The sequence below is a fragment of the Spizellomyces punctatus genome, assembly GCF_000182565.1.
Source record: "Spizellomyces punctatus DAOM BR117 chromosome Unknown supercont1.7, whole genome shotgun sequence".
Lineage (NCBI taxonomy): Eukaryota > Fungi > Chytridiomycota > Chytridiomycetes > Spizellomycetales > Spizellomycetaceae > Spizellomyces > Spizellomyces punctatus.
In genome coordinates this window covers 90,406-109,329 of record NW_015971543.1, presented here as the reverse complement: position 1 = coordinate 109,329, position 18,924 = coordinate 90,406, and the positions used below count along the sequence as shown (strand labels likewise).

The window sequence follows — 18,924 nt, the reverse complement described above, 5'->3', positions numbered from 1 at the left end:
ATTCCACATCCACCTACATGTATTACCCTCCTCCCACCATTCCCAACACCCAACTCTACCCAAAAAGCATTAAAAGAACTCTTGGAAGCCGCGCATAAAGACCTTGTGGAAGCGACGCGACAAACAATGGAGGGATGGTGCTCTGGGGGTGTAATTTGGCATTTTGTCTTGAAGGGAAATAAAAGGACGCAGTTTAGAGGGTATGCGGCTGTTGTTCGAAAAGGGGTTTTGTATGTTGTTGTGTATTTTGGGAGTGGGTTGGGGGCTTTTGCTAAAGGTCGGGAGAGGTTTGAGAGGATGGTTTTGGAGTGTAGCGAGGTTGGTGGGGATGAACCGCCTCCGTATTGGGTTGTTGGGGGTGATGGATGTGGGGAGGAGAGTCGGGCTGAGAGTCGAGCTGAGAGTCGAGCTGAGAGCCGTGCAGACAGCCGTGCAGAGAGCCGTGTAGAATTTATTACTGCTGGTCACGGTGTTGATACCCATGTCGCTACCCACACTGACCGTCCGTAAAGTCCCACCCGAAATCCATCTACAAAATATCGAAAATCCTAAAACTGCGAAACTAGAATAAGAGCTGGTATAGTAGACAATCCGTTAACGCCCATGAAAAACGTCAAAACTAATACTGTACAAGAACAGAAAAACTCACGAAAGAATGACATGATCTCGCAATACCTTTCTCTCTCACCGCCTTTTTTTTGGCATTTGATCATCCGTGCAAGGGGGTTTCTACGACGGTTTTTCTGTACATTTGGCTAGACTCGTAGCTAAACAACAAACACGAGGCTACATACTTTCTTATACTTTACAGTACGCTCCTGGTACTTACTCGATGAATTCTTTCGGGCTTGCGACATGTTTTTGACTCTCACTTGAGTCCTAAGGCGGAAGCTGTGGTATGCAGATAAGGAGATATCATTTTGTACTGACATTTTGATGAGAGTGTGTCGATGATAGATGTATATTTGTTTTTTTTGGTTGTTGGAGTAGGGTGTTGGGGATTTGGACATAGTGTTTAGGTGTGCTGGTATGTGTTTTGTGGGAGGGTATGAGATGCCTTTTGATGTTGGGGGTTTGGTAAGGTATTTTTTGGGAAGGATTTTTATGGGAATGTCGGTTTGGAGGTGAGGGTTTGTTTTTTTGAATGACGTGTTGGGTTTAATGGAATTGGGATATTGAGGGATATTGTTGGGTTCATTGACAGTTGTTGTATATATCAGAGAATGGTTTGGAGTATAGAGATATATATCAGGCTCCATGTTTTTGGGATGTTTTTGGGTTTAATGTCTTTGTCAGTATCCGTATCATGTACGGAGCTTGTCAGTGTTTATTGCTTCACTGTGGTACTTTCAGTTGTGAAATTACCGTTAAACTACACAGAGAGTGTGTTGATGTTATTTCGCCGCGGTCTTTTTAACGAATACGTTTTATTAAAAGTTATCTCTATGTTTTTTACAATGTCAAGTTTTCCAACGGTTCTTGGTCAGAGTCAAGTGGTCGAGATTCCAGAGTCCCCTCATCAAGATCTTGACCACCTTCTTGTAAATCTTCTTGTAAATCTTCACCCTCTTCACCCTCTTCAACCTCGTCATCATCACTTTCATCAACATCCTCACCATCTTCCTCCTCTTCTAAATCATTATTTGGTACTTGCTCCACATCACCCACAACAACATCATCACCACCACCACGATCAATCCGCTTCCTCGCCCCCTCCCAAACCTCAATAACACCCAAACACCATTCCCGTAATACACGAGCAGGTAAACTCCCCCTAGCTTCCACATCCTCTGGGAGACGGCGTAACACTCTTTTGGCGCGGCGAATGTGGGGTTTGGGTGTGTTTGTTGGGATGTGGGTTTGGAGGGTTGTTAATAGGGCTGGTGTTAGGTATGTGAGGAGGGTGTGCCAGGTTTTGACTGTTGATGTGAAAGGAGGGGGAAGTGTAAGGGAAGGATAATGCCGTTTTTTAAGAGAGGGTGAAACCGCGTTTTTGTTGTTGTGGTGCGAGGGCAATGTCAAGAGTTTTTCATTGTGGGAAAACGATGGTTTTGTGAGTGTTTATCGTAGGTAAGCGTAGTAGTGAACGAACAAAGAACCGCATAAAAATGAAGAAGAAAAAACCGTAACATAAACAAAAACATCAATACCCAAAAACATAACAAAGAAAATACCAAATTTCGTTTTTCATACCTTTAGCAGGCGCCACACCACACAAATACAGCACACCCCTAACAACCCTCTTAACAACCGCCGGCGGTCGACGATACGACTTTAATTCCCTCACAACACGAGCATCGAGAGACACTAACGCCGTTTTCGCGCCGTAGAGTCGGAGTTTTGGGAGGAGGAGGTGCGGGTTGTTTGGTGTTGGGATGAGGGTGTTTAGATCTTTTAGGGGGGTTGGTGTTTGGGGGAATAGAAAGGTTTCTGTGGGGGCTTTGAGGAGGAGGGGAGGGAGGGAGGTGTAGGTTGTTGTCGGGGGTTGGAGGTCGGGCCTATGGGATTTTTGTAAGTGTTTTTGTAAGTATCGAGTGTTGGTTTTGGGTGGTGGAGCGGGGTGTGCACTTTTGTTTGCAGTGTATCAACCATAATCGCATATGACGAGCGTTCTTTCCGGTCATCTTCCAGCGATACCCATACGACCATTCCAAATACCCATCTTCGTATCTTCCTTTCCATGCCAACGACAGTTGCATGTACCATACCTAAACGAAACCATTCTTTTGCACCCCCCGACAAACTGCCACTCTCCCCATTCTCTGAGATCTTTTCACCGCAGAGTGGTAATAGACATATCCAACCCATATTGCACCATACGCAAAAAACGACAGCAACAATCAAAAAAAAAACATTGCGAAACATACCATTCAGGATCCTCTGGTCCCATTCTGACAAGTTCCATTCCCAAGGGCCTAGCCCACCGATCCCCTTCCCGCTTCTCTTGCACATTATCAAGCACCCGAAACACATTCCCAGGAACACAAACAAAAACCTCTCCACCACACCCCACCTTGAAATCCCGTGCAAACACCAAAGCGTCATTCAAATCCACTACGGATTGAATGATACGACACAGGATTTCTGTTGATTGGGAGAAAAAGGGGGTGGGTGGTGGATTGTTGATTGTGAATGTACCGTTCAGAATGGGAGTTGAGATTGGGAGGATGAAAGGATTTGATAAAGGTTCACTTTCGGGTGTTGTCGTGTTGATGGTATAAATGGTTTGAGAGCCGTGTTGTAAGGAAATCTCCATCTCTAGTGGAAGGATTTTGTGAATTGTTTGTAAAAAGGTTTTTGTGAGGGTTTCGAGGGGTTGGGTTGGGTCTTTTGTTAGGGTTTCGAGGGTTTGGAGGGTTTGAGTGTATTTTTCTTCTTCATTGGTTTTTGGCGCGGATATGGTGTCGAGGGATTTGGAGATTTTTGAGAGGACGGTAATGGATTCAGAGGGGTCGGCAGAAAAGATGTGTGTGCCTTTCTGGATGAATTCTTTTTGGTCCATTTGGGTTGAACCTTGTAACCATTCTTTCGTAGCATCTATTTTAATAAGAATCTTAGTATTGCACCTGGATTATTGTCGTCAATTTAAAGAGGTTCTTGATACTCACCAAACGCTTGTATCTGTAAATCTCCTATACGATCCAATCCGAATTGTCAATGAACGGTTCAGCATGTTTAGAAGTACGACTATTTACTCATGTAACGAAATAAACTCACCAAGCTCTTGCCCTGCACTCAGGTTTGACTCCTCTATGCGATCCAACAGGGATGACAAGACGGTAGGATCAATCACACCCTTCCCACCACTCAACCGCTCAAAAAGCGCCGATAAACGGATCGAAAGCGCCGTTTCGCGTAAATGCGTCAAGAGTCGTCCGGTTTCCTCTGGAGAGAGGTTGGAAAAGACTGGTGAGAGGTATTCAATGAATTCTTGGAGGGTTAGATCGGAGGTGGGTATATGTTCTGTTAGGGATGACAGTTCCGGGAATGTTTCTTGCGGGGTTAGGAGGATTGTAAGCGATTTGGTGGTGAGGGTGGTGGTTTCGGTGAGCGTATAAAAGATGGTTGTCAGTGCTTGGGTGATATCAACAACGGTATCACCGGCGGTTATGGAGGCAGGGACGGCGGCGGTGGTGGTGGTCACATCCGTAGGAGGCGTAAACGTACGACCTTCACCACCCTCCCCATTCGTCGGAAGCGTTCGGCGAAAATGAGCCATCAATCCCTGAAACGTCTTGACGCCCAACAAACTCGACACCATTTTACAAAACCCCCGATATTCTGCCTCAATTTCCGCAATGCTTTTAGTCCCAAGTTCATTTTGGAATCCCTTCCATAATTCAACGACGCCCTGTACGTCGACTGTGTCATCTTCATCGTTGAACGTGTCAATCGCGGTCGAGATTGTCTTTATCCATGCGTCGCTTGTGGGTGCTTCTATGACGGGAGAGAAAAAGGAGGTTGTGAAACCTGTCTTCAGTGTTTCGCCGGTGCTGTCAATGTGCGCCGAGAGTTTCGAGAGAAAGAGTTGTAAATCTGCGATGGTCCAGGTGGAGGTTAGGGAAAGATGAGTTGTTGTGTAGTCTTCTAGTGTGTATTTGGGAGCGCTGAGGGTAGAGGTAGCGGAGGAGGGACGGGATGTTGGGGTGGGTGACAAAGAGGGGAGAGAGGCGATGAGGGAATTAAGTTTAGACAGGAGGTCGGGTGTGCTTTGAAGTGTGTCTGTGCCGAATATTTTCTTGTATGCTTCGAGCTGTGTTGAGTAAAAAAAGATGTGAGAACTGAGGACACTCTTGGACCCTCACCCATTACTCTCACTCGCCCATTGGGCAGCAACGAACTAGTGTTGCCCACTCATACGACACCCGGTCAGTCCATATACGGGCAACAGCCATCATCCAAATGCGAATACGACAGCGACTGCCATAACCATACCAAGATCCTTAACAATCATTATCATGATGAGAATGTGCGCGATAGACGCTTCATAGTCTTCATCGATATGGATCTCACACAACAAGCCCGTAAAGAAACGCACGTAAAAGACACAAGAGCAAGCATATACATACCACTTCAAAATGATAAACAAACCCAGGAGAAACCCTCCAAAGCCTCTGACACCACCTCTTGAACACGGTCCCAAACAACTCTTTAAAAACCTTGATTCTCTCCGCTTGCTTTTCCTTTTCCATCCTCGCTTCTCGTTCCATTTCTTGTCGTTTTTGGATTTCCTGGGCGCGTTTTTTAGCTTGTGCTGTCGCTTCAATGTCAAAGAGGCGGGATTTGAGGAGGGTTGTGGTTGTTGTTAGGGAGGTGAGGTAGGGGGAGGGCGTTGGGGATGTGAAGTTGGCAAAGCGGGGGTTGTTGCGGTACAAGTGTTGTGCTATGAAAATAAAAAGAGGACATTGGATCAAGATGAGTGAGGAGCAAGTGCCGCATCATGAGAGAACAAGCAACGAAATGGGAAACCAATAATGGGCCGTCCCAACAAATGTCCCTCTACATGATGAAAGGCAACCTCGCATGCCTCCACGACAGTGAACAGTGCGCTCCCCCTCTCGGCATCGCCATGCGTCCATGTTCACCAACCCTAACGCTAACAATCCCAATCCCATCACGAAACCGAATCCGAGATCCGACCCTGAACACACCAGACCAAACAGAAACTCTATTCCAGCCTGGACCAAACTCTTCAACAACCCTACAACCCCAACCCGAACACGGAACCCAATGCGAACCGTAACCCGAAACAGACTCGTAACAACCCCAACCCAAACTCCAACGCCAACACAAAACTCTACTCACCCAACCAATTGATGGAATCAATCGTGTCTTTTTGCTTCTCTTTATTGTCTTGCTTGCCATCCTTTTCATCCGGCTCGAGAGGCAAAAGGGTGCCATCGCTCTCTAGTCGATTCCCTTTCAATACATTTTTAATGAGAGCCTCCATAGCCAAGACACAAGCAGGAAGTGTTGTTTCAACCAAGTACGCTCGAAGGGCGACATTGGCATCCGAAACATTTAAAAAGTCTGAAGCGAGCGTTTTGATGGCGAGGTCGCGAATGTCCTTGTCGAGGAGTGTGGGAGGGGACTGAGCGCGGGACTGGGCGAGCGTGTCGAGAAAGGACTGTGATGCGGGGACACTGCTCGTGACCATTCCCGTTCCTGTCGTCGTCGACACGTTCTCATCGTCAGCCATGCTTTTGAGAATGCAAAAATACTCTGACAAAAAAGTCGGAGTCAAAACAAGTACATGATATTCAATTGCTTATGTCATGCATCCACTATCCTCATTGGAATGTAATAAACCGCCATGGAATGTAACAAAAGATGAAACACTCCCTAATGCGCAGTGACCAGACACACTTTGAGTCTGGGCCTCTAGGACCCCTCCCCTTTGGGGATCCCTATTGGATATTGGATCCCTTGTCCATTAAAAAAAAGGAAACGCCGCTGACCGCTCTAGAAAAAAAAAAAAAAAAAAAAAAAAAGTATGGAAAGAAAGAATCCACGTGCAAGACTTGAGAATAAGCGTATTTGAGAGCAATGCAATGTGTGAGTAAGAATAAGAATAATAATAATAATAATATTCTAAATGGAACAAAAGAATTGAAACTTGAGAGAGAAACGAGTGTGTGAGAGTATGCAAGAGAGTAGTTGCGTCCCATGCACACGAGTGTAAGAGAGAGAGAGAGAGTTCTAGTCTCCATCCATACAAAGTTTATAAATCTCTCTCTATCTATCTAATAATTATAATATAACTATAAATGGAATAAAGAGTTTCATACATTTGAAACGAGTTCCCTTGTCTTTCTCGCCGCTCTCTTGTGTTTTATTAACTATTGGGGGTAGCGGTTCATTATTCATGTTTCATTGACTATTAGAGGGTGGATTTAAATGGGCTTTTGTTATATAAATTATGTTATAGGGATTTCCCCCCCTTCTCGTTCTTTATTCGCTCTTTATCCCGTTCCTTACCCATTTCACACTGTCTAACGATGCGCTCGGCATTCTCACTTTTCGCTGCCCTCTTGCTCTCGGGATCGGCTCTCGCTCTTCCTACCGGTGCTCCCAAATGTGCCATTAACCCTGCTGTCATTACAGCTGCTCATCAGGCTCCCTCTCCTGCTGCTGGTTACAAGATTAGTGCTTCAGCAAAGTCTTATGTAAATATTCTTGTATTCTTGTGTTTTGTTTGTTTTTTTGCTTACATGATTTCATTTTTATAGACGCCTGGACAGCCATTGACCATTACCATTGCCGGAACCACCACACCCATTGCAGGCACGCTCTTGTACGCGACTCCAGGCACACAGCAAGACGCCGGTCTCGCTCCCAACAATGGAAAAGAGCATGTCGGTGTATTCAAGGTCCCCGCCGGATTCCGTGCTCAGACCGCCACCATTTGTGATGCTGCTGCCATCAAGAATGACGCCCCAGAGAGTACCATTACACACGCAAATCCCACGCCAAAGGGCAACTCTGTGACGTTTGAATGGACGGCTCCCGCTACTGCCAGCGGCCCCATTAGTTGTGAGTATCATTTTTCATGGCTTTAGAGCGCAGCTACTTTCAAGCGCAGCAAGAAAGAGAAAGGGGAATGAGGGAGAGGGAAATGAAACCCAGAGGCAGATCATGTGACTTGGTGCAAATCATGTGACCTAGCCAGATCTTGTTCTTGCTAGCGCTCTCGCTCACTGGCCAAAGGCAGCTCGCTTTCGCCTTTTCGCAATCACATTGCTAACTCGCCTTTCTCTTCTCTCTAGTCAATGCCGCTGTAGCTGGAGGAGCCCCCGGAGCACCTTGGCAAGTTCTTGACGTCCTCACCCTCCAATCGGCTGGCGGCAACACCGGCGGCAACACCACCACCACACCCGGAAGAGGCGGTAACAGCACCACCACTCCACCCAACACTGGTAAATGCCCGAACGGCGGTAAAAAGAATGGCAACAGCACGAGCAACACTGGTAAAAACGGAAACAACAACAACAACAAGAACAAGACAAACTCGACGGCAGGCTCAAGCACACCTATCCAAAGTTCTGCTATCCATTCTACGACGCTGTCATCTATTGCTGCAATGCTCCTTGGTGCATCCCTTTTCGCCTTGTTGTAAAAAACAGAAATGTGCATAGTTTGAAGAGAGAACATTTTTTATGTTGCATAGAAAAAGCAGTATATAGAAAAGGGTTGTTTGTACGTTTTGTCATGTAGCAAGGTTTTTTTTTTACATGTTGTTCTTTTGCATTTATGTTTTTCGGTATTGTGTGTATAAAAAAAAGAACGGAGACGTTGACCGTTATTCGTTTATTTTTTTATTCAAGGCGTTTTTTTTTGGTGAAGATGTGTGTTTTATGATCTTAGTGGTAGATGACGCGGTCCACCTTTTGATCCATAGCAGCTTGCATGGGATATGCTCATTGGCCTCCATCGTTTTTTTTTTTTCTTTTTTTTTTCCGTAGGGTTCCCTTATCATGGGCATATGTTTAATGTAATGGATGGGCTTGGGTGTGTTTAGAGTGGGGGTGCGAAGCAGAGGGGTTTCCATAGATTTGGTTCAGAGGTGTTCGTTGGTATTATATTCTGGAATGGTGTGTTGGGCAATATGAATATGTTATTCTTGACTAGATATGGCGGTCATCAGTGGTTTTTGCAGACAGACTCTAATTTTTTTTAGGGTTTGTGACGCTGACTTTGTTGAAATGAGAACAGCCAAAAAAGTTTGAGGACATTCGTACAAGAATACGAACCATTCCGACCCAGTACGTGTATATACGAACAAAAACGGGAGGACAGTTAAAAAGGTTGCGTTCTTAGGCAACACGCTGTACGCGACGATAACGCGCTTCGTAATCAACACAGCTCACCGCGACACGACACAACGTCCAAAAACCTACTTGTCCTAGATCCCCCGCAACGTTAACAGTTGACAATGGGCATCCCCCTCTCTTTTGACCGCACCTTTTTCAACCCCACAAATCTCGCACTCCACATCTGGACAAACACCCAACTCACCCTCCTAGACACACTCTCGCACAACACCCTCAACAAAGCCCTCAATGGCCCACCCAAGATTGCCATCCACGTCCCCGAATCCGGGATACTCTACACAGCCCGCTTTGAAAACGCTGAAATCATTTCTGCTGTATTCCCCGGTATTATTGATACGATCCTCCCCATCCCCGCCCGCAAGGAACTGAATAGCCATGTCGTACGACTCCTCTTGGCGGCATTTTGGGAGGTCAAGATGAATGGATTGGGCTCTTGTTTATCGGGTTTTGAGAATACGAGGTGGGTGGGTGCCTTTTTGGGTGAGTGTTTTGTGGACGAGTGTTTTGTTGAGGTGGTGTGGGAGGAGGTTGTTGTTACTCCTGGGTTGGAGAAGGAGGTTTTGGAGTTGATTTTTAGGGCTTTTGGCAAGTAGGTTTTTTGATTGTTTCTTGGTTTCGTTGAATGTTTTTCACTCTCTCACTGCTCTTGGTTTTAGTAAACGCTTTGCATCCCTTTTTCGCTCCTACCCACCCAAACCAACGACTCCACACCTCAACCTCCTCCAATTCCACAAACACGGCCTGTCAGCCCTCAACCCCTCCTCCCCCTTTTACCTCCCCGCCCTCGAAACCCACGCATTAACATGGGAAGCCCTATCAACCACACACACCCAATACATTTCAACCGCCCTCCGAACATACTGTACCCTCTTATCTCAAATCGCCATCCGATTGGACACAACGCACGACCACCGACATTACTATACACTTAAATTGAATTTCGCAGTCCTGAATTCCCGCGTGGAACCACGGAACGGTCGTGAACTTTTGGAATCCATCTTGAATGCCTCTCCACCTCCTTGTTCCGATATCCGTCTCGCGGCATTATATAACCTCTCCATGATGTCTCCTAAACATTTACGTCGTCTTGATGGGTTTGTACCTGTTTCGGCTGTGACGCCTTGGACGGATTTAGGGTTATTGGCTTTACCTACTGATGTGTTTACACCTTGTTGTGCTGGGTGTGGGAGTGCTGAATTTGTGAGACGGTTCCAAAAATGTGGGGGGTGTAAAGGTGTCAAGTATTGTTCACGGGAATGTCAGGTTGGGCATTGGGGTGTGCATAAAGTGGAGTGTAGGCGGAGACTTTCGTCGTTTTATGGGTTGGATGATTAGTGAGTGTGTGGAAATAATTGTGGAGTATAGATATTGGAACTGGTGGTTTTGGCAAGCTTGTCACGCACATGCACTGACTGTTTTGTGTGCAGCTCGGGTTTTATTAAGGGATTTTTTTAAGGCCAAATTGAGGTGGTGCTTTGTAAAAGGATGCATACTGCGTCCATGTGTGTGCGTAAGGTGACGTTAACGGACCTTTATTAAGCATTTTGGAAACTTGTTGCAAATAACCCTTTTTATAATATTGCCTTTTGTTTATATGTAACGTAAACCAAAAATATAATATATAAGCTCTACTGTTATTCTCATCTATGTTTCATTGCCATTAGGGTGGTTATGCGTTGTGGAATGAATAAAAGACATCACTCAACACCAGTACAAACATTTTAAAAACTCTAGTCTCGGAAGCGGCGAATGCTAGGTCCAAACAGGGAATTTGCCAGATAGCGAACCTCAGCTTGCTGTGCTGGTTTTCCAGATTTTCCATTTCCTATTATCTTGACTTGTTCGCTTGCACGTTTGTACATATCGGCAAAATGGCGGGGCGGTGGTTATCGTTGTTTGAATAGACGCCCCGAAAGAAAAAAGCTTTTTGACGATTATCAAAAAGCACCTTTGAGAATTAGATCCACGTATACGCATTACCACGAGGTCCGTGGATGGGGGATTTTCAGAAAAACCTACTTGTATTCATCCAGACGTCGTTGTGACCCAAAAATACCTAAACTACATACTTTTTTATTTACACAGACCCATGGTCACTCACTATGAGACCCTCAAAAGCGATTTACACCAAAACACTAGGTACCTCTTGTCTAATGGTGCCCAAGAGGAGTAAATGACAAGGCTTCCAATATTTTTGTTATTTACCTCATAAAGTGAAATACTCACATATCAGTTTCAAAAACGGTTTGCGAGATTCTACAAGTTTCCTCCCAAAACTCTTGGACTTGTTGTTTCCAAACAAGGGTTGTCCTTGAACATTCGTCATGAGGATGTGTGATTTGGGAAAAAGAAAGAATCTAAAAAGTTGTTCCATATTTTGGAGGGGGATGGGGGGTCGGCGGGGAAATCCACTGGGAATCTCCAGCTCGCTAACCGGCTTTGGCAGTCAATGAGCAAACTAAAAGAAGCTAGCTATTGGAAATCGGCATTTTTTGGTCTACCTATGGGACATTTGATTTTGATGATGCGACTTGATTGTCAGCTCTTGTTGTGCCCATGATGCAGTCCTAAAACAGCAACATTCCAAGACCCCAACCACACACTGTCTGAAATGGTGTACCTTGCATCTCTCAACCCGCATTCTTTCGAATACGATTTCTTGTTCTATTCGAATTAGCAACACATGTTAACTTTACACAACCTTGACCGAAAAATCTACACGTTGCCGATAAAAACTTTGTTTCTCCAGGAACAATTTTCGTTTTTGGACATTATCACATTTTGTATTATTCTATGCATCACGCAAAGGAGCCCCTCATTGTTTGCATGTCTACGTTCATTCTAGACATGTACAAGCCTCAAAAAATGATGCTACTGCAAAACGAAACCCATCTCTGACCAGATCGGACAGAGGTCGTTCACAGGTCGTATCATTCAATAATCTCATTGATCCATCTACAGTCCATTATAGATACATTTATAAATTTTCTAGATGAATTCAAATCTTTACACAGGGTGCTTCATATGCAAACCAAATGGTATACGGCAACAACAAAAAGATAACTCTGACCGGATCGGAAAAGAGAGGTCGTTCAGATCCATAATGATAAGTCTTTTCTTGCAGTACTCGAGTGTATTTGGGGTACTCTCCTGGATGTACATGAAATGTATTCGAAGCTTCGATTCATCCATTACAATGGATGGAACTATGGGAATTTCGCCGGTTGTGGGTATATCGCATCCTCGGTTTCTACGTGACAAAAAGATTCAAGGAGGTTTTGCTGTGGTTTGGCCGGACTACTGATGTTTTCTACGCAATTTTCGCGAGACCCGTTTCCTGGAATGCAGTTGAGGTGCTAGTGAAGAAGAGTGAGAAATGGGCCAGGGGAGGATGAGGTCGATGAATGGAAAGCGACCCGTCTTAGTGCGCGGTGTCTAATCTTATTATGTCGGACGGAGACACATGTGAGAAGATTGTGTGGGATTAGGTGCTCGAACGGGTGGTGAGGACTATAGGTGTGCGTCCGTCGCACTGCTAATGTAGATTTTGCCCATGTGAAAGGATAGATAATGTATAAAAAGGCTGCATTCTCGTCCAGCATCCTTCGGACATCGCGTAGGTGGCACAGCACCTGCTGTATATCATTGCCTTCAGAACCAGTTCTGCAAAACATTAGATGCGCTTTCATTTTAACCTATAAATATAAATTGTCCCCTTAAAGTCGAACTTGAATATCAGGCATTGAACCGCAAAACAGCTGAAAAAAGAGTGACGCGTACCCTTCTCTAGTTTCAATTTAACTAATTCCAAGGACGTTCTGGCATCCTCCAAAGAGTCATGTCCGGTCGTTGACTGTTGAATAAATCGCCCGAGTAGCTTTTGGCACAGGAATCGAAGTGGGTACCGTCGTGGAAGACCTTGGGGATGCGGGAAAATGGCTGCTGTGTCGATGATCTGCATCATAGTTGATCAGCCGCGTGCGGCGAGAATGAAAGGTTAACGATGGTACCTTTGTGTGATAAATCTGATGGACGCAAAGCATGAGTTTATTAAAACCCACTTACGACTTGCATGAAATACGGCTCACCCTCATAGCTTTAAGATCATTCTCTAAGCCATGTCCAATAAGGATCGTATCTCTTCCCATAATCTGTCCCAGAAGATCTGTAATCCCATTCAAATCGTACTTTGCATCTTCTAAACTGGAGATGCCAGACCACCTAGAATTTAGGTCGAGGACCGGAAATGTTGTCCTGACTAGTTCGTCCAGTATTGGCTTGCCGTGCCAGTTGACGGCTGTTAATCGGGTGAGCTCCATCCCAGAGGTTGTATATGACTAGCGCCACGCTCAAATTAGTGGGAGTAGCATTCCATGGATCTTACGTAGGATTGTATACCATTTCGCAGTCAAGGGCGACGACTTTTTCCGCTTTTGGCACACGTGATGCTTCAGGAAGTCTTACAAAGGGCATCTATGATAAAAAAAAAAAAAATTCAGTCCACAAAATAGTAGACCGACAAAAAAAAATCATTGAGCGTACGTACCCATCTATCGAGCTTGACAGTATCCTCATCTTTGAAAACATGGGCACCCCGCACGCATCCTGGACAACATGATGTTAGGCCCAAGCTTGGGTACTAGAACTCATACCGAAGCAACCCGTAAAGCGCACCTGGAGCCCCCATTTTTTCTTGGCAACATACATATAACCGCTCCTTAGCACCTGCGGTCGTGAATTAAGAATCCAATGCGTGTCTCTTGCCACGTAAGAACTACTTACCACCCTGCACGACACTCCGTAAGTTCGCCCAATGGTACCGACACGCAACCTGTTGGCCTTCATCCAAGGGCCACGTTGGGATAAACTGAGATCCGCATCGATCACATGTTTGCTGCTGCTCTTGATTGTCCTCATATGTGATCTGTGGCTCAGCTTCATCTGGAGGAAAGGGGTAACCCATTAAGCGCAGTTGTTCCGTTGACGTCAGCAGCTTTTCTAACTCGGCCATTGGTATCTCTGTATGTATCAAGGAGAAAAAAGTAAGAAATTGTATCGTAATCAATCAGATTCTGGATGAGTTACCCGGTGGCTCGCCCACCGTCACAGATGGTGGCGTCCATTCGCCGTCTATGCCTATGTCATCCAGCGATACAGCCACAGGTTGAGCTAGAGGCAATGGGAGGAAGAAATTGCAAGGGTCATATAATTTAAAGGACTTGCTTTGGCCATAACAGCCGCCTCCTGCCTAAAACAGACAGCAATAAACATTTTTAGATAAATGGGAGGACGAAAGCCGCTATTGATGAGCTCTCATACTTGAAAGCATGCTCTTGAGCCAAGGTAGGCTGTTCTGCAAGAAGTGGTGCATATATTCGACAGAATTCCGCATAGTATTTGGTCAATGCCTTTTGCCTTGACGTTCTTGGTATCCTTGAATGTAAATCGGGGCCTAATATCGGTGCTTGCCCCGGTACTATGTGCTGTCATAATGGGTTTAGTTTGTTTATATTGACATCAGTTCGCCATCCTTTCGCAGATGGCGGACATTGAGAGACATAACATACAGTAACTGATGCCTGAGGGTGGGGGCGTGCTCTATTCGAGGATGCCTATGCGACAATGGGCTAATGGTTAGGAGGAGTGTTGGGAATCCATTTTTTGGAGCACTCACCAGTGCGGACGGCGGGTCCTGCTTTACGGGTACAGTGGTGCCACTTTTGTATGCATACCCCCTGGAAGCCAAAGCTGCCATGAGGGGAGACGTCTTTTCGTTTGCTAGCCGCTTTTCGACAGGGTGCAAGGCCGTCGGCGGGGTGGGACGTTTCCGAGAAGTGGGTTGGGGGACGGGAGCTTTGGTGTCATCTTTTGTTATACTCGATGGTCGACGGGCTTCTGTTGTGTCAGGTGCAGGTCTGGGGATGGTGTTTGTATGTGATGGCAAGTGCGTTTTTGCCGCGTCATTGGCAGGCTTTGTTGAGTTTGTTGAATGGGATGACCGACGTGTCTGCGAAACGTCAGATTCGGAGATGGATATCCGTTCTGCATAAAAAGGTTCAGAAAGTATTCTGGCATATGAAATCAAATCAAGAAGGGATCCTTGCACGAAAACGCTAACATACTTGGCACTTTGATCGGTGGTGGACTTGGCTTTGGCGGCTGGTGTGAAAATATGCATGTTTCACCACGGGGACAGTCTGGCAGGTATGGACAAGTAAAGGCACGAAACTTTGTACATGGAAACATGGCACTATACCAGAGCGAAGAACAGCTCTGGAATGACCTTGGGGGAGATCTGGGGATCTCACCCAGCGCGAGAGACGAACAAGCTTTCAAGATCATCCCAAATGAGGCTTCAAGTAAGGGTGTGGCACAGTTGGCATCTGTTGACTGCCTGTCCGACCATTCTTCTCGCTCCTGGTTGACAGCAAAGGCCTATAAACTACATGCCCTCTGGCACACAATGCTCACGGCTTTGTTATATTTTAAGCCATTCTATCACCACCTGATGACACCATTGACTGCTTCTATGGCATAGGAACTACTGCTGTCACATTGTAAGCGCTATATATGGAAGAAGGGAAGACTGGAATTGATGAGCGGCCGTTATGATTTTTACTACTTGGGATTGCAATGGGAGCGATATGCCGTCTGCAGAGACTCGCTTTGGAAGGCTCCTTTGTGCCTGAATCAATTCAACTGCTACGGTGATTACATAGCAAACCTGCGGGCATCTACAACGTAGTTGATATATTTGGGAGCCTTGTCCCTGTCTTTGACTTCCGCTGAGCTTTCTCGTTACGGATTGCGACTAATTCTATAAATGTTATAACAGAGTTCATCTTGGATTGGGGTGAAATTGTTGACCTGAACACTTTGCATTCCAAAATACTGGACGATAGAGTTTTGTGTGCATCGACGTCGTGGAGGAAAGGGGGATCCCAATCTGGACTGAACATAGGACGTTACAAATGCTGTTCTATTCTTCATGGCGGACCAACAAAGTCAACAATGGAAACAAAGCGATAATGGAAAAGGAAAAAGATATAGTTTGAACATGAAAGTATGCAGATCGTCCCTTTGTCATGATGGGTCACCTGCTGTTTACGTCATCAACAACTTACGGCAGCGAGGGCAGATCACACCCCCCTTCACTTCTTTTACGGGTATCCCTTTTCGAATATTTCCGGTCTTGTTACCAAGCTTTTAAACCTGCGCTGCTTTGTTGTCGTTTTGTACGTATTTCTTACTTTCAGATTAATCTTTCCGCCTCGCTTTCTCAAAAGGACCCGGCGCTGTCTCCCCCTCCGGGGACACCATCGAAAAAACCCAAAAAACGACGTCATATCGCACAAGGCATACTCTTACACAGCTATCCACCATGCCGGTCGACTACCTCGGGAATATGGAAATAACATGCCTGTCCGCAACACTCCCCAAAGATATCAACCTGACCCACAAGGAACTGTACTCGCGGCTCTCTCTAGACGGCACCGACTGGCGAAAGACCCTCGTTCGTCGAACGGATAATATACCGGAAACGCATACCTCCCCACGTAGAACATACCCATTAGAAACGAGCCCGATCGTCCTCCCCGTCACATCTGAGCACCATCATATTCATGTGGAGATATGGACGTATAAGCGGTCAGAGGATAAGGATGAGTTGATTGCTAAAGGGAAACATTCGTTCAAGGATGCAGTGGCCAATGAGCGGATGGTGGAGCTTGATGTCGATCTGCATCATCATTTACATTTGAGTAGGGGGTCAGCAAGGGTTAGACTCAAGTTTATCAAGCAAATTCCTGGACCGCCCATTGTCCCCACCCCGCATGGTGTGTATGCAGATGGCATTGTGGGAAGTCCACCAGATCGACAGGATAAAGGAAAATTTGTTCACAAGTTGAAGGATATAGTGAGGAGGGGAAGTAAGGTGGATAAGGCGGATCTGGACTTTGCACCAGCGTTACCGTGACATCGTTGGTTGTAAATGATTCAAATGATTGTGCATGTGGAGGAGGATTTCTTTTGGGGCTGGAGAAGCGGGGTGTGAATAAAGGATATTAATTGATGCACCCATTTTTACATAAATCTGGCAAACTTTTCCTTATTTACACATCCTAACACATATTATACTATTTAATAAAGGCGAACATCCATGAGATCCTAATTACCATTAAGTATACGTCAAACTATCGTTACTAGCCCTCTCACTATAAACTCGTGGCGGAGATGGGCATGTCCACCTCGAGGAGTGTCTTCTCCAGGTCATCCGGCTGAGCAACCTTCACAAATCCCTTGGACTTTGCAAAGGTTGCGCACATGAGGGCGTGGAACCGGTGTGGACGTTCTTGAGCTAACCCGTGCCCGGCGCCCTTAAATACTTCCAAAGGAGCACCAATGTGCTTCGCAATATAGTATGAGTTCTTTGGGCGAATAAGCTAGTAAACAAATTTGATATTAGACAAGGCGAATGCGCAATAGAGTAGAATGTAATCGTTTCCCAACTTTGACTTACAGCATCTTCAGTACCGGTCATGACTAGCACAGGGATACCGAGAGCACCGATTTGTGCTAAGCGTTGAGGAGATACATAGTGTTGGCCAATCGCCCGCAGCTGACCCATACGTCCTTGCTCTGACTGGACACCCTTTTCCTTGCGAGTTTCACGAAGAGACTATATCATAAAAGAACGTTAATAATCGCATCGCAACTATCTTATAACCCATGTACTATACGTGTAATATCATCTCCCGATTTGTATGGAAACCCGACTGCGGTGGGGCTTCGGCATCCAACCAAGGCTAAAAAAAAGTCGAGCTGCGTCAACTCCAAATATTGCGCAATATCTGAACGCTACATACTCACCAAAGCAAAGACCAATTTGCAGTAAGTATGGAATTGATCCTCCTCAGACTTGGTGCCAGGGAGAAGGAGAGAAGAGGCAAAAGTCCAGATCGTTCGAAGCTATCAAAACCAGTTGAATTTAGACAAAACCTGCATAGATAAACCATGGCTGCTGTTACTTACAGGGGGGATGGTTCGTCCAGGGTGAGTGGAGATAAGTACCAGAGCGCCAAATGTTCCAGGAGGAGCCAACAAGACCAACTCTTGAGAGATCATTCCACCCATAGAGACACCAGCCAATAAAACATCTTTTGTCCATCCAAGGTGTAGAAGAAGTTCGTACGCATCTTCAGCCATATCCTTTACGCTAGGAGTCGGTCATGAGATTACATGCATTTTGGTAGATTTGTTAGTGGGACACTTACGAGTAACCCGGTCCAGGCTGGTCAGAATGCCCAATACCGCGATTATCAAAGATACAGATTTCATAACCGTTTCGTGCCAAGAGTTGTCGAACAGTCGTGTCCCACGCGCGCATCGTTCCCGACAGACCTGCGCAAAATTGCATTATTGAACACCCTCACATTCTCTACCTTGAAATTCGGACATACCCATGACTAACAACACTTTATTGGGACCCGACCCGTGCAATTCATAGCAGAGTTGGTATGGACCTCCCGTAGGGCGATCCTTGGCGACAGTACAAAAGGGCATGGCGGGGCAATTTTACAAAAGTGTGAATGAGGTGGTAGTCTAACGTCCGAATATATAATAACCGTTCTGCCGTTGACCGTTCGTCTCGTCTTGGAAGACAAAGCCGGGGAATAAATAAGGAGACCTCTGGTCCTTTTAAATAAAATCTCGTTTGTTCATTGCGTTCGCTGCGTTCGCTTCAAAGATATGCCGCTTGTCATCTGGGAGTGTTCCAATTCATTTACAGAGTTAAGTTGTCATCTATCCACAAAAGGTTATATTGTGGTGGCAAGGTCACATTCAAGACACCAACCTGATTCCCCATGTGACAAGGCATAACGCAACAAAGGCACAGAAACCACTTTCACACTTTTTGTTGCAGGAAGGAATTCCGCTAACGCTTTCTGGCGAGTCTTGGCAATCCGGGATAGTATATAAGCTATTTTGAGTTTATTCATTTGTCAGTGTATATGCAGGATATGGGATCACAGCAGATGAGACGGAACTGTTTGCTCAAATCGTGAATGCGTGGTCCGCCATTATGTACCGTGCC

The 18,924-nt window shown here is 45.7% G+C and overlaps 7 protein-coding genes across 7 annotated transcripts; 4 read left to right on the top strand and 3 right to left on the bottom strand.

Annotated features, from left to right (window-relative positions):
* Positions 1–126: 126 nt before the first annotated feature.
* On the top strand, positions 127–510 carry SPPG_04371 (uncharacterized protein; the record flags this gene model as incomplete). The annotated part of the gene is made up of 1 exon (XM_016752611.1): positions 127–510. The coding sequence occupies one exon, from the start codon at positions 127–129 to the stop codon at positions 508–510; it is 384 nt and encodes a 127-aa protein (XP_016608064.1).
* Positions 511–1,408: 898 nt separating this feature from the next.
* Positions 1,409–6,210, bottom strand: SPPG_04370 (uncharacterized protein). The gene is made up of 7 exons (XM_016752610.1): positions 5,806–6,210; positions 5,070–5,383; positions 3,718–4,753; positions 3,609–3,632; positions 2,868–3,537; positions 2,194–2,498; positions 1,409–1,919 (listed from the first exon to the last, which is right to left on the bottom strand). Exons 1-7 carry the CDS (start codon positions 6,197–6,199, stop codon positions 1,453–1,455), a joined length of 3,210 nt encoding a protein of 1,069 aa, XP_016608063.1. The 5' UTR covers positions 6,200–6,210; the 3' UTR covers positions 1,409–1,452.
* Positions 6,211–6,953: 743 nt separating this feature from the next.
* On the top strand, positions 6,954–8,421 carry SPPG_04369 (uncharacterized protein). Its single transcript, XM_016752609.1, has 3 exons — positions 6,954–7,166; positions 7,230–7,533; positions 7,767–8,421. Exons 1-3 carry the CDS (start codon positions 6,999–7,001, stop codon positions 8,114–8,116), a joined length of 822 nt encoding a protein of 273 aa, XP_016608062.1. The 5' UTR covers positions 6,954–6,998; the 3' UTR covers positions 8,117–8,421.
* Positions 8,422–8,924: 503 nt separating this feature from the next.
* Positions 8,925–10,474, top strand: SPPG_04368 (uncharacterized protein). Its single transcript, XM_016752608.1, has 2 exons — positions 8,925–9,420; positions 9,488–10,474. The coding sequence occupies exons 1-2, from the start codon at positions 8,933–8,935 to the stop codon at positions 10,164–10,166; spliced, it is 1,167 nt and encodes a 388-aa protein (XP_016608061.1). The 5' UTR covers positions 8,925–8,932; the 3' UTR covers positions 10,167–10,474.
* A 2,052-nt stretch (positions 10,475–12,526) lies between these two features.
* SPPG_04367 (uncharacterized protein) lies at positions 12,527–15,009 on the bottom strand (the record flags this gene model as incomplete). The annotated part of the gene is made up of 13 exons (XM_016752607.1): positions 12,527–12,546; positions 12,612–12,786; positions 12,842–12,856; positions 12,920–13,168; positions 13,230–13,304; positions 13,378–13,436; positions 13,506–13,556; positions 13,614–13,850; positions 13,917–14,000; positions 14,051–14,079; positions 14,151–14,314; positions 14,399–14,443; positions 14,506–15,009. 13 exons carry the CDS (start codon positions 15,007–15,009, stop codon positions 12,527–12,529), a joined length of 1,707 nt encoding a protein of 568 aa, XP_016608060.1.
* Positions 15,010–15,258: 249 nt separating this feature from the next.
* SPPG_04366 (uncharacterized protein) lies at positions 15,259–17,036 on the top strand. The gene has a single exon (XM_016752606.1). It carries the CDS (start codon positions 16,213–16,215, stop codon positions 16,804–16,806), a length of 594 nt encoding a protein of 197 aa, XP_016608059.1. The 5' UTR covers positions 15,259–16,212; the 3' UTR covers positions 16,807–17,036.
* Positions 16,875–18,756, bottom strand: SPPG_04365 (uncharacterized protein). Its single transcript, XM_016752605.1, has 8 exons — positions 18,685–18,756; positions 18,290–18,592; positions 18,104–18,230; positions 17,862–18,045; positions 17,700–17,798; positions 17,570–17,635; positions 17,350–17,508; positions 16,875–17,272 (listed from the first exon to the last, which is right to left on the bottom strand). Exons 2-8 carry the CDS (start codon positions 18,390–18,392, stop codon positions 17,045–17,047), a joined length of 966 nt encoding a protein of 321 aa, XP_016608058.1. The 5' UTR covers positions 18,393–18,592; positions 18,685–18,756; the 3' UTR covers positions 16,875–17,044.
* Between the last annotated feature and the right edge of the window lie 168 nt (positions 18,757–18,924).